Source organism: Anopheles darlingi, chromosome 2 (assembly GCF_943734745.1).
Source record: "Anopheles darlingi chromosome 2, idAnoDarlMG_H_01, whole genome shotgun sequence".
Taxonomy (NCBI): Eukaryota; Metazoa; Arthropoda; class Insecta; order Diptera; family Culicidae; genus Anopheles; species Anopheles darlingi.
This window is the reverse complement of record NC_064874.1, coordinates 3,118,701-3,132,500: the sequence shown is the minus strand read 5'-3', so window position 1 is coordinate 3,132,500 and position 13,800 is coordinate 3,118,701. Positions and strand designations below refer to the sequence as shown.

At 50.1% G+C, this 13,800-nt stretch overlaps 1 protein-coding gene across 4 annotated transcripts in view; it reads right to left on the bottom strand.

Moving 5' to 3' along the window:
* The window catches only part of LOC125952770 (uncharacterized), a 68,709-nt gene extending 57,721 nt beyond the window's left edge, over positions 1-10,988 (bottom strand). For all 4 annotated transcript variants that reach the window (XM_049682473.1, XM_049682474.1, XM_049682475.1 and 1 more), the window contains exon 1: positions 9,357-10,988. In XM_049682473.1, coding sequence (XP_049538430.1) covers positions 9,357-9,687 — 331 coding nt within the window. In that variant the 5' untranslated portion in view covers positions 9,688-10,988. The remainder of the gene's footprint in view (positions 1-9,356) is intronic.
* Positions 10,989-13,800: the final 2,812 nt, after the last annotated feature.

Below are 13,800 nucleotides of genomic sequence, written 5' to 3'. Positions count from 1 at the left end.
AAATGGTGCGATGCGCCATTGTCTAATGCGTGTTGCTTGCCTCCCGGGGTGGAATGGATTTGTGGCACGCAAATTGCCAGCTACCTAGCACCAGCTCGTAGCAGTACCCTTTGGCCAACCGTTGAAAGTTGGTCTTCGGTTCAACGTTCTCTCTCTCTCGCTCATTCCCGGGGGTGTTGATTGCGAATGGCGTGGGTTGCCGTGTCCTGGCAAACCCGTGTACCCTGGCCGTGTGGTTGGTGTGGTCTGTCGTATAAATCGAACAGGAAACCACGGCCAGCATCGCCACCAACGACTAGCACCCCCAACACACCCACGCAACATCATCATAAGAAATATTAATGATACGCTCGATGGCAGCGGAGATTATTCTTTCCTCGATCCCCCTCATGGCGGTGGGGCCCTCGGCATCGGATGTCGGAACCCTCCTCGATAAGGGAGGGCCTTCGACGCGACCCAGCCCGACTCCCACCAGACCACCTTCTCCACCGAACTAGCTTCGGTTGGACTTTAGTGGAAGGATTTGGAGAGGATTTTCGGCTTCCGCCTGGCCCGGGTCGGTTGGTCCCGATACCGTTCCGAAGAGAGGCCGCCACACCGGGGAAAATGGTAGGGAATGAAAAATGTTTATTACGTTTTACCCGCTTAATCGGTCCGCCGGTGTACGGCTGTTGGTCCTGCGGCCTAAAGCGACTGCCGGTCTTCCGGCCCAGGCGGCCATTGGGGGAGGGAATCTTGGACAAGATAACGACGATGGCGACGACGAGGGTGGTGGCTGGGCAACAGCACCGATGGGAACAGTTTAATCGCGACGCAGCACCGAGAACGAGTAGTGAGCGAAGAGGAAAATGGTCCCGGGAGTAGATTATTTCCGGCAGTAAATGAGATATTTGGAGAGCATAATTATTAATGAAACTCATGCGTGGGCTCATGTAGTCCCGCGTATGCGTGGCTGTGTGTGTGTGTGATGATGATGCCTCCCTCTCAAACCCCTCCCCCAACCGTGCGCATTTGACGCATGGCCGGTTGTGGTAAGTGAGGGCAGAGCAAATTGAATCGAAGCTCACTTACTACCCTAATCCGGCTGAGGATCGCCCATGGGCTAGGGGAGCGGGGAGCGAAATGGCCTACAGCGGAAACGCGCTAGTTTGGCTTAAAATAATGAGATTTCGTCCGCAACCGGCGGCGGCGGTGCTGTCGCGCGAACTAATCGTTTGAATCAATTTTCCTTCAGCGAAAACATTCTCCTGATTGATTGAGGTATTAGGGACTGTATGCGAATGGTTTGCGTCAGACAAGCAATAGCTAACTTACTATGTTAGCAGAAGGAATCGTTCCTTAATAGAGCGATTTACTCAATGAAGTGATCGAATAAACTGACAACTTAATGCAAGTTCATCAAAAAACAATGGATAGGATTCAATGATTGACTTACTTTCGATAACAATTTGCAATCTGTAACCGACTCTCTACACGAGCGCGAGAAAGTTGAAAATGAGATGAGAATGAAAAAGGCGAGAATGTCAAATCCCATACATTTGTGACAGCCTACTTGTATCTTTACATTTCCATTTGTATGGGATTTGACATTCTCAACTTTTTCATTCTCATCTCATTTTCAGCTTTCTCGCGCCCGTGTAGATGAAGTGTAACGTATTTATTCTCAACAATACTGTTAAACTGATCTTTTCACTTGGTTGCTCTGCTTTATATATTACCCAGCATAGCAACCCAAAGTGTACTAAGATGCAACAATAATATACAGCACAATCAAACAGGAAAAATGAAGCAGCAGTTCTCAAACGAGAGTGTTTTCCTGTTGCAACATATTTCAAATCATCATCCTGACTGATTTACTCAGATATCAGCTTTAATCCACTATCAGATCAGACAGCAACAGTGTATCGATGTCGATGTCTGCTGTTGGATATCAACTCCTAGATACATTCCTCTCACGATATATGCCACCGTAATTGTAATCTAATTCATCTGTTGACCATTCATTGTGGTTGCTGATGATCTGTCCGTCGACTGTTGTTCGGCTTCTTCTCTCTCCAAACCAAGTTCGAACTCCAGCGATAAATTGAATTAAGAATCATCCATCCCTCCCCCAACCAACAGCAACAGCCAGGGTCATCACCAAAAGCATAGCCCATCGAATGGAGGGTAATAGCACACGTTGTACATCCTCACGAACTGATCGTCCTTTTCTTCTTAAGGTCCTTTCAAGAAAGTCAAACGATCCACAGAGACTCATAGCACAACGCAGGATAGGGGGATGAACTCAACAGCATTGTCCTTGCCCCGGCCCTTGCTGGCTGCATTGTTGCCTCTGCCTGCCGCTCGGATGGGAAATTATTTAATTATTCAATCACGCCACGTGAACAGTGCCCTCCTGCCTTCGCTGCTGTGCGCTTTGCTGAAAACTTTCTCTTCTCCGATCGAGGCCACGAGGAGTGGAGTAGGAAGGAAGGTCTCTCTTCCGCTGTATCTTTATTTCATTCATAATTTAAATAAATTACAACCCAAAAAACGTAAGCGACAAAGCGGTGGTGCTCCGTAGCGCACGTCTCCCCGCATGGGTCCAGCTAGTTTCTAAGTCGAGCAGAAACTTTGGAGAGAATTCGCTGTTCGCTTAAACTTGTGGCCAAATTTTGCATCTTGGTCCTCATGTGAAGCACTAGAGGGTGCTTGATGATGATATGGTACCAGCATGAGCAGCAGCAGCAGCAGCACCAGAAGTCGCCCTCGTCGACCAAACTTTCATTCAATTACTCTCTATTCTCCGGTGTCACCGGGTGGAGGGCGCTCAGCATCGGCTTCAGACTGCTGGTTGCATCGATACTGCATCCATGTGCCACTTACATGCCTGCCACAGGTTTACGGTCATCAGTTCGCGTGCCTGGCAACGGGATTATATCTTAGGCATGGCATGGCCACGACCACGCCAGACGAAGACGAAGTTTGGCACAACTTGTGTCACTAATGGGAACAATGGCCCCGGACAGTGGCCCCTCCACGGTCTAACTAACGACTGTTCTCCTGTTCGTGTTCGTGTTCTCGCGTGTGTGTGTGTCGAGAATGGTGTCGCTGAGGGATCTCTTTCACGCCGCAGATCCACAGCTCAAGGGTTCGACAACTACTAGAGATTTGCACCGTGGACTCCCGGTTGGCGCCCCTATTTTCACGGGGCAATGGGAAAATTTTGACAAAACGTGAATGCATTATGCATTCATGCACAATCCATCGTTAGCGACGATCGCTCGATCGCTCGCTCGCTCCGTCCGTGTGCTGTACCGTCCCGTCTGCAGACCGCTATAGACCGGTGGCTTTGAGGCTCGTAATGAATACTCTCTGCGCGGCGGACCCCGGACACAACGGCAGCCAGCCATGGAGGCATTGTCCGGATTAGAAGAAGGAGAACAATGTGCAGCACTACTACTGCGGTGGTACGCGGTCGGGCGCGAAAGCGAAGGAACAACTTTCGCTGTTGACATGGCCCCCATTGGACAACAGGACAAAAGGATCTCTCGCTCGTTCGCTCGCTCGTCGTCTGTCACGTCTTGCTGGCCATGAATTGATGGAGATTAGCGATGAATGGTTGCCAAAGCGGCGCGATTAGTGCGGTGGGTTTTAGGTACAACCATTGAAAGACGTTGATCACCGTGGACACAACCTACCTCTCTCGCTTTCTCTCTTTCTGATTTCTCTCGTTGCTTCCTGCTGTTGCTGCTGATGAATATAATAGAATTTTGGGTGAAGACAGCCAGCAGCCTGGTTGTGGTATGGTGGAGAAAGGAAAAACTTTGTAGAAGCGCCACACCATGGACACGACACAAGAAGCGGCCATGTTTTTGTAATCGCATTGTTCGACCGTTCGTCCGTCCATCCGTCCGTTCGTCTGATCGATCTTCTTCTCGCTTCAGCAAAAGTTGGTCCTCGATCTCGAGTAGTGGAAGGAATGTTGTAAAATTATCATAAACGCACTCAAACAGAGAGGGAGTTTGGGAGACGAGCTCTTTCTATTTGATTTGCTTTGAATGCGAATGGCAAATTGAGCTTTTCATGTCCGGCGATTTAATGCAACAAATTGTTTCCGTGTACCGCCATGAAGTGTTAAATTGATGAGCAACGTTTCAGATACTCGCGGGAGGTTGAGGTGCTGGTAAGAACAATTAGTTTTAATCGTTAACATTCGCCTCATGCCTACTGCGCGGTACAGTGGTAGCAGCGCGCCTCAGGTGGCGGTGGCCATCAGCTCGTTCATTTCAATCATAATCAACATCCTCTCATCGTAGTAGCCTTTTCTGTTCGCGCCTTTGTGTAGGTAAAACTGACGGGAAGTTGGCGTGCCGTGACGTCATTCGAGGTCTGTTTGTGATGTACTCGGTGCTCGGAAGCGATCAACGGTTGCGTTCTTCTTTGGAGAATCCAAGAATTTTAACCATTCCAGGGAGCAAACGAAATGAAATTAAATTTTAATTACCCAAGTGCCACCACAGACACACACTCCGACAGACGCACACACTAACAAACAGTTCATTGTGTTGCCTTCTTTGGGGCTGCGGGGCTCGTACAATTATCCTGTTGGATCGTGACCGTTTTGTGGAACCGCAAATATGCGGTTCACACCAACGGTTCGCACGATTTTGGACAACTATTTCTGGACAGGCACCAACCACACGCACGTACACACACACACACACACACACACAAACAATCAATTGAAATCGATCTGGCTTGGGGCGGTTTTTCGAACTGGAAATCGGAAAATCCTTCGATGATGGCGGTCCTCGGGGTAAAACAGGGAGCGAAGGGCGAGGTGCGAGCAGTAATCGATTCCCCGATTCCCCCTCCCCCGGTCGACCCGTTGATGAAGCTGGCTTTACCTTTTCTTTCTCCCGTTTTGGCCTTTGGGCTTTTTTCCCTTCCCTTTTTTCTTGACCGGACAAGGCAAGGTACCGGGAGGCCTGGGGCATTATTTCAAAATGTCATAGCTGGTGAGAATGGCTCGGATCGGATCGGGCCATTGGCCCCCGGACCGTGAGGAGCAGGGAGAAAGATATCAGCAACTTTCCAATCTATGAATTTCGCCCCAAAATGACCCTCTTCTATCGCCATATCTAAGCGTTTCTGGCAGGGGTTGTGTCGGACCACCGGGCCCTCCGGGGAGTTGTTTCCGTATTTATGAGTTATCGGAACGATTCCAGTCCAGTCAGGCAGCAAGGAAGGAAGGCAGGCAGGTTAGCACCAAGGGGGGAAGAAGGTAGTAAGATGGCAACCGATTCCGATTCCGGAAGACGATCCGGCCCTCAGCAGCCTCAGAGAGACGTTTTAATTTTCCCCAAAAATTGATCCCTTAGGATATGTTCGTCGTCGTATCCAGGCCGTTGGTTGGTTGACCGGTCTCCGATGGTCAACACGTAGTGGCCACGGTGCGTGTGTGTGTGTTTTGAATTATTGAACGGATCATTATGGGGATCGAGAGCAAATTATTTTACATGTGACTCACCTCGAGCCTCGAGTGGCTAAGTGTTGGGAGGGATTTCTGATAAGGAAAAAAGATCCTCCGGACAATCTGCCCGGAGTCTGTTTTATGTTTTGCATAAAATTGCTCAATAATTCGTTTTCGATATCACGTTCCTCTCTCTCTCTCGCTCTCTATATCATTGGTTATCCGAAATTTATTCCAGCCCCTCGGCTAATCTAAACCTGAATCTAAAATCATTCATTTCGAGGCGGGGATTATTTCTGGAAGGTGCAATGCAACAAACCATTTCGGAATATCGGAATATCGGAATTGTTACATGGCACGTATGCCCTCGTGCCTCGAATCGTCGTCAAATTGGTTCTCTACCCTCTCCGTTTTATTTTTTTAATGAAATCGAAGCTTTCCTTCGCCAAATCACGAGTGACATACGAAGGTTATACGAGAATTTTGGAATAATTTCCATCAAAATCCATATGTTGCGGTCGCATGGAATCGTTCCCCGTTCCATCCTCGGCCGTTTTCCATTGGCATTTTGCAAAATCAATCTGCCTTAAATTTCGTGATCAGATTTGATTTCGTTTCCCATAATCCACGCCCAGAGCGCACACTCGACTCGACACCCGGAGCTAGACGAGACGATTGATACGAAATCAGATTTAATGTACCCGCGAAAAACTTGCGTCGTCGCCGCCGTCGAAAATTCCATTAGCATCCTCCCCTCCTCCTTCTCCGCTGCTCTCGATGCATGACATTCCCCATCAACGGTTTTTTGGAGGCAGAGAGAGAGAGAGAGAGAGTGAAAAAAATAGAATTCATCCAACACATATCGAGATATATCCGGCTTCGGCACCACCGGCGGATTGCCCGGCTGGTTGGCCTACTCTGCCACGCACCAGAACCGCGCTGGATTCCCATTTGCAACAAAAACATATTTATTGCCACGTGACCTGCATATGCGGTGCGTTACGCCTGCTGCCTGGCCTGAAGCTGGTTGCCTAGAAATGGGGCCCCCCAATTCCTACAACGCCAACTAAGCTTTTTCACGAGGCATTCCTGTGCCGAGGGCTCCGTATTTTTTTTTTTCGTCGATTTCCAGACATCGACTGCGTGTTTAGGGCCACCGCGACCGTGCCCGTGTGTGTGTGTGTGTGTGTGTGTGTGTGTGTGTGTGTTTACCAATAAACCCTATCCCGGTACCCCATCGCCCTCGAAACCAGTGGCCTCGGGAGAGGAAAATTGGCTTTTACCGATGCCGCGCCGTGGTGCCGTGATCGAAAACGGAATAAATCAGATTTTTAGTCGAGAATCCGTGCGGGAGGAGGAGAGAACCCCGTGTTTGACGTGGCAAGAGAAAGGGGAAGAAGGGATTTGTCGCTTTTTTCGACGCTCGACAACAAAATGTTGCTAATTTTTATCCCATCACCGAACGACCGAGCGACCGACCGAGGGATTGAGCGACCGGATAGACCCGGGATACGGATCCAAGGGACCTAGAAGAGGAAGAGGATGGAGAGGGGGTGGACCTTGCGTGCCGATCGGTGAAATTGATTACAGTAAATGAAATTGCTTACCGATGGGGGCGACCTTGTGTGGCGAGGGTGTGAGGATTGGGGATTGATCGAATCGAATCATGTATTCGTGCCTCTGTGTGTGTGTGTGTGAGCGAGAGTGTGTCTCGAATAAAGGTCGAGGTTCGGAAACAGAATTAATATAAATACAACAAAAAAGCAACGAGCCCCAGATCGTAGCAAACACTGAACCAGATGCTACGAAGCTGTCGAGGATCTCGATCCGGATGTTAGAACGGAACATATCCAATCTCCAGCTCGCAGGATTCACTTCAAAGTAAGATCTGAACTGCTGCACACTGTGCAGTGGGCAAGAGCAAACACACGTCTTCGTCGTTTTTGTGGCTTTTTTGTGCGCCATGACCACCGCACACACACACACTGTACTGCACTATACTCTGTACCGAACTGAACTGGGTCAGTGTATAATTAAGTAATCAAAGTTTCACCACAACCACGCAACCACGCACCCTGTCAGTCGGTTCGGTGTATTTGTAGATGGCAATTGGATTGTGAGGTCTCTGGGGAATCCAGACCCCAGAGAGAGAGAGAGAAGTCATGGCCCCAGTCTATGGTCTTCAATTGATCAGCAGCACGAGGGAGGAAGTGCAAAGTGCTTGAACAAAAAATCAATTAAAAGCTGATGAAAGTTTGAACACGTTTTAGCTTAGAATGCTTTACTTAACTAAAGAACTGCATCACTGGAGAGTGTCGCTACCCCGTTCCGACATGTTCCGTACTCTGATACAGATGATCATGCTGCGTATGTGTGTGAGGTGTGGCCCGGAGGTGGTTTAATGTTTTATGGTGGACATCTTTCTCACCAACCTCCGGAGGCGAGCGAGTGCGACATGTTGTTGTGAGAACGCCCCAGTCCCAGTTGTGGCCAAATTTCCTTCGAGGCAAAATGGAAAAGAAGGCAACAAAAAAAAAGCTGGCGAACCGCGTCACAACAGCTTATGCTCGGGGCCACAGTCGTCGTCGTCGTCGGGGTCCAATGTATTTCCGGGGATTTATTTGTTTTATTTTCTTGCACCCTGAACCGAGCAGGTCCTGCCAGGAACCGGTACCAGCAGTACGATGCTGTACAAATTCACACTCCATTCCATTCCTGGGTAGCATCGTCGTCGTCCCGGTTGGTCCCGGTTGGCGTGATGGACGACGACGACAACGATGGCAGGGAATGGGCATAAAAAACCCTCCCAGCACTACCATCCCTTGCCACCTCTTCTGTACCGAGGCGACAGATAAACCATCTTTTACCGTTCTCTCTCTCGCGTGTCTGTGTGCGCGTCGCAATGCCAATCCGATCGGCACCGGAAGTCGATGAAAATGGGCACCCTGAAGGGTTTTTTTTTGCTCGGTGCACAGAAAGCAGAGCTGAACAGCGCAGAGCAGTGCGAGCTTTTGCACACAAACTCCGGACCACCCCGGGGGGGCCCAAAAGAGGAAAGAATTATTGTCGTACCGATTGAAATTGTTTCTGATCGCATCCATTTAATGTCACCAACGCTGGCTCTCGACTGGCAAATGTTGCAACCCATTTCGGTCGCTTTTCGCGTTCCGGGGGTTTTGTGTGTCTGTTTTTTTTTTTCGGCGACGAGTAGAGGGGCTTTTCCAGCCCGGAAATCCAGCACACGCAGACAAGGCAGAAAGACAATTCACCAGAAAGAAAGCCGCACAGCCGCCGAACACCGAACCGGAAACGCTGAAGGCAAACAGATTTGCCTGAAACGGATCTGTTTATCGCTCGTGAGCGGCAATTCCGAATCCTACCACTCTTCGCGCGCCGCCAGGACGCGCTTTTGTTTGTAACGATTTTGGCCAGGCCTTTCGCAGCGAGCGTGCTCATTCAATTACCTTTTTTTTGGTGGCGTGTGCCTCGAGCATGAAATACGCGCCGCGACAAATAGGGCGACGGCTCGAGAATGATGGTGTCATGTGTTTTTATACTTCCGGCAATCTGGGGACATAAAACGGGCCGAGATCTTCACAACAGAGTGCCCGATTACACCAGAGCCACTTGGCCAAAACGAAGTGAAGTGTTGCAGCACCACAACAACAAGCATTAAATGGTCTTCTCGCGGTCTCGGTCTCGGTCTCGGCGTCTGGTCTGCGCATCATTGAATGCACTACTCTTTTCCGCAGGCGAATTAGCCGCCTCTCGAGGTGGTGCTGGTACATTGAAGTCTCGTTTTAAGTTATCAAAAAACCGACGTTCGTGGCCGTCAAATGGTGTGTGAAGAGCGAAGCGAAGTATTAATTTGCTGCCGATATTTAATGGAGTCGCTACTCACCGTAATGGTGCCTTTTGATGCCATCTGGTCGTTCAATTCCGGTTGCTGCCGCTGGTGCTGCCGCTGCCACTGCCGCAGCTGCTGCACTTGCACTGGCACTCGGTGCCGCTTGCACCACCACCACCACCTGGCCGACGGTGAGCGTAAGCAGCAGGAAGGTGGTAACGAGCAAAGTTCGCGAAAGCAGGCTGTTCGATGGTGTGGAAATGAACGGATTACAGTCCGCCGGCCGGCCCGGGCCGGGTAGCAGCAGCTCGTGGACCACCCCCGTCCCACCGCCCATGAATGTGTTGTCCTTCTTTGGTGGCGCCATCGCTGGCGCCATTAGCATTAGACTGGGTTGACTCAAATCAGGTTCCCGTTGCCGTTCGGTCGTTTCGACGCGCGAATTATCGTCGCAAAACTTTCACGCCCTTCGCGCACCACTCTTCTTTTCACTTTCGTCTGTTTTCTTCGGTTCTTTTTCTCTTTTTTCTGTCCTCCTCACTTCACAACGTCGGTTCGGTCGGTTCGGTTCCTTAACCTTTTTCGCTATTTTGCAATGACGTCTTCAGCGCGGCGGCGGCACTGGTGGAGGCCGCTAATTTGGACACCTTTTCGCACAGCACTGCACACTCCATTTGCCTTCATGGTTTTTCTTTTTGCTTTTTTTTGCTGTTTTTCCGCTTGGCAGTTCGTTCGTCGTTAATTCGTTACCCAACAGTGCCACGTGTTCGGCTTAGCCGCGGGCTTGCCAAATGATAAATGCGGCGCGAAGATATGGCGTGAAAGAGAACGACCTACGCCCCTCTCGCCTCACCCTGTACTGGTGCCGGTGGTGACGTGGCAGATTTTATTAGATTCGTTGAAGTAAGTGTTATTGCGCGACGCTTTGTTTCGTCCGCCGTCCTTTATGAGTCCTTTCATTTGAGAGCTTCAGAGCCGCAGCTTTTTCTCTCTCCTCCCTCCCCTCCTGATTCGTTTCGTTCACAGTGCAGACGCGAGAAGGAGACACTTACTCCTCGGAGCCCCGTCGGAGGCTCGAATTTATTACCTTCATTAAAGATATTTGTATTGTGTGTTTTATGCTCTATTTTGGCCCACCAACAATTTGCATGCTCGGGTGGCTCTTCTTATGCTGTGCTGCTCGCGTCTCGTGCCTGTCACCAACACTACACTAGCGAAGCAGGCGCTGGAGATTTTTTTTCCCGCGTCGCGAGGGTTCGCGTTTCTTTCATTTTTGTACCAATTTCGCGGCCACACCGCGGGGCATACCACCACTGGCACCACCACCGCTGGCACCGGTGACCGGGCTCTGCTTTCTTTGTTTTATGTCAACAACCCGGCAAACGACGAACGACCAAACACCCGAGGGTGGTTTCTTGCGGGAAAATGCCGGACGGCCTATTAATGCGGTGCCCATCTATTAATAATAATATATTTCCGCGTCGACCCCGCGGTCTCTTCCTCCCTTCCTCTCTCTCTCTCTGTGTCTCTGTGTCTCTTTCTACGCGGTCACACTTTTGCACAAAAGTTTAATCTTTACGATTTCTCGCGACGACGCGCGGTAATGAAGCACGCACTTCGCAAAATGGAACAGGTGGAACACTCGAAGTGGAAGTTGCTTTGAACTTCTTACGATCCCGCACACACACACACTTCTTACTCACACATACATAGACACACACACGCGTATAAAGCTGGTGCTGTAACAAGGAAACGAGGGAAAAACATGAAACATTTGGATCGCTCATTATTTCCGGCACGAGCTGTAAGTGGAACACGTCGCGTCGCGATGCACTTTCCGTGGCCCGTCTTCTGTCGAATGGTGTCCCCGGGGACGTTGGAACATAAGTAGAATAAATCACAATTATCACCAGTTATCCCGAAAGCGCACGCAGTTCGTGTACTGTTTGTCCTCTGGAAAGGGATTTTCTTTTGGTTTTTTTCCGTTTTCCAGACTCCAGATGAAGCTTGTTATCCGAATCCAGGCGCGAGATAGACGGCACGGTGACTAATGGGCAGCCATTTCTCTCTCTCTCTCTCTCTCTCTCGCTCTTTGGCTGCTCTACCTGTAAACCCGAATCCCCCGGGGGAGAAATGGCATCGAATCCACTTCCGGGTTCGCCCGGTGCCAAGTGGATGCTCTCAAGCCCTTTTGAAGCCTTTTTACCGGTCGTGGCAACGAAGATGCGACCCTTTTGGTGCCTCTCTTTCTTCCTCTAATGGCCACTCGTCGTCGCACCGCGTCGAAAGTCCAAGGGCTTTCCATCGCTTAAAATACACTTAATTTAATTTTCGTGGCCACTTCACCCTCCGCGAGCAAAACATAAAATCAATCAGACGAGTGGAGGCTCCGGATTTTTGCATCACGTCCTGTGTTTACTTTGCTGTTCCGGGGGGCGCCAGATGGTGCGCTGATCGCCAGCCGGTTGTCGGTGACCACCAGCCACGATCAAGGAGGCGTCGCCGTCGTCGTCGTCGCCGTTGTCATGGGAAAGGCCTGTAACGAAACAAAAATTCGAAGGAAAAAGTTAGGAAAATGATGTACACATTATAGGGTGGGGGGGTTTGGAGTTTAATATGGGCGCCCGCCGTGGAGCGGAAAAAGTTTTTAATTAAAACGCTTTCATCAAGATGGTCCTAGAGGAGCAACCGAGGCCAGAGATGGCGGCGAAAGATGAGTCGAAATTTTCATCAATTATTTCGTTTTAAAACGTTTTCCATGTTGAGGGCAAGGTCCCTCGCGAGTGAGTCCAGCGCTCACCTCGTCGCTCGTGGTCCCGTTTCCGGAGTTCCGGAGGCCCCGGAGCTTCGGTTCCGGAGCGGGGGGGAAAGCGACGCAAAAGTTTCACTTGGAGGGTTTGGTGTGAAGATTGTTGGGCTGCATGCTGTTGGCGAGATGAATATGAGTCCGGCTTTTGGGCCTCCTTCCATTTTTTTTAAGGGAGACAGGGGAATTAAGCCCCAGAGAGCGAAAAGGAGAGAAACAGAGAGAAGCAGAGAGAGACGACGAATGGAATGAGGGCATTGCAAACAGCTGATGGAAACGAAAATTAATCTCCATTCGTACGCATTACCTCACACCTCATCGCACTCGCCTCGTCCACTCGTCCAGCTGTAATTAATCTCGAAAAGGATTAACGAAATGGATGGAGATCAGACCGACCGACCGACCGAGTGGCACACTTGAGGGCCACCCTCCATCGGGGCCCAACCCCGAGGTTGTGGTTCTCGTTCTCTCGTTCCGATTTGGTCTTTACTTTTTTTTTTTGGAGGGGCTTTTGTTTTACTTTTCTGTAGTTCACCTCACATTCGCTTTTGCTTCTGCGCTGCTGGTTTGCAATTAAAACAACGATTCGCCACCCCACTGGGGGGCTGGTCAACGAGGTTATAGGAAAGATAAATAACTTCAATGAAAAATGAGCTTTTTTCGGGCGGTGGCAACACAAGGTGGCTTCGACGCTCTTCTCTCTCTCTCTCTCTCTCTCTCGCTCTGTTGGCTTACGGTTGGCCAGGATTACGCGGAAAATTCTCAACACCAAAAGCACACACACAACACAAGACAGCTGAACTGTGTGGCGTTCTTAACGCTCAACTTGTTTGTGTATTTACCACACGGGGATAAGAAACTGTTCACAACACTAACGGCGACGCACCACTACAATGGAGTTGTGTGAAAATAGAATGGTCACGCGGTTGATTCGCTTTCGTCTTTCTTTTGGCTTCAAAGGCCACGGAATCCACGGAACCGTAAAGGCGTGAAGGCGTGGGATTCGGTTCCGTCCCTGTTGGATGTTTTCCACCTTCCACTTGGGCTGGGCTACTGTGATGCGGAAGTGTCGGAAGGAAATAACAAATGCAGAAAAGCACTCAAGCTTAGAGCTGTTGCTGATAACACACACACTCTCACACTGGCACACAATGGAGGTTATTTTTCCACGGTTCCATGAAAAGCGCGAGACCGGGAAAAGGGATTCCTTAGCACCTCTCTCCACGTCCTTCACGCTCTTCTTGAAAGTGAATCCGTTCGCCCGGTATGTAATGTCGTAGGAAATATGCTCATCGGGACTGTTGACACGGTTTGCGGTTGTTTTCGCCCGGTCCCAGGTCCTGCCACCACGGAACGGAATCGGATTACATCGTTGCGCGGTGTGCAGCAACGATGGTCGATGTCAGTGCAAACGGTCCCAGCACCGACAGCGACAGCGACCATGTCCAAAAAGTCGCTTCCAGTCGTCCTCAGCAGCTAGCTCCCTGACATGACAGCAGCAGCAGCAGCAGCGATGGTGTGCAGCGAGTAGGAAATGATTGGAAAAACATTGTTTTTAGATTATACACGACGAGGTGCAGATCCAACGTTGCTGACGGTGCTGCTGCAACCACAAACGGCATGCCGTGGCGATCGAGGACCATTCGGCATTCACCATCTCGCCATATTGCGCCATAAACTCGAGACGCGAAC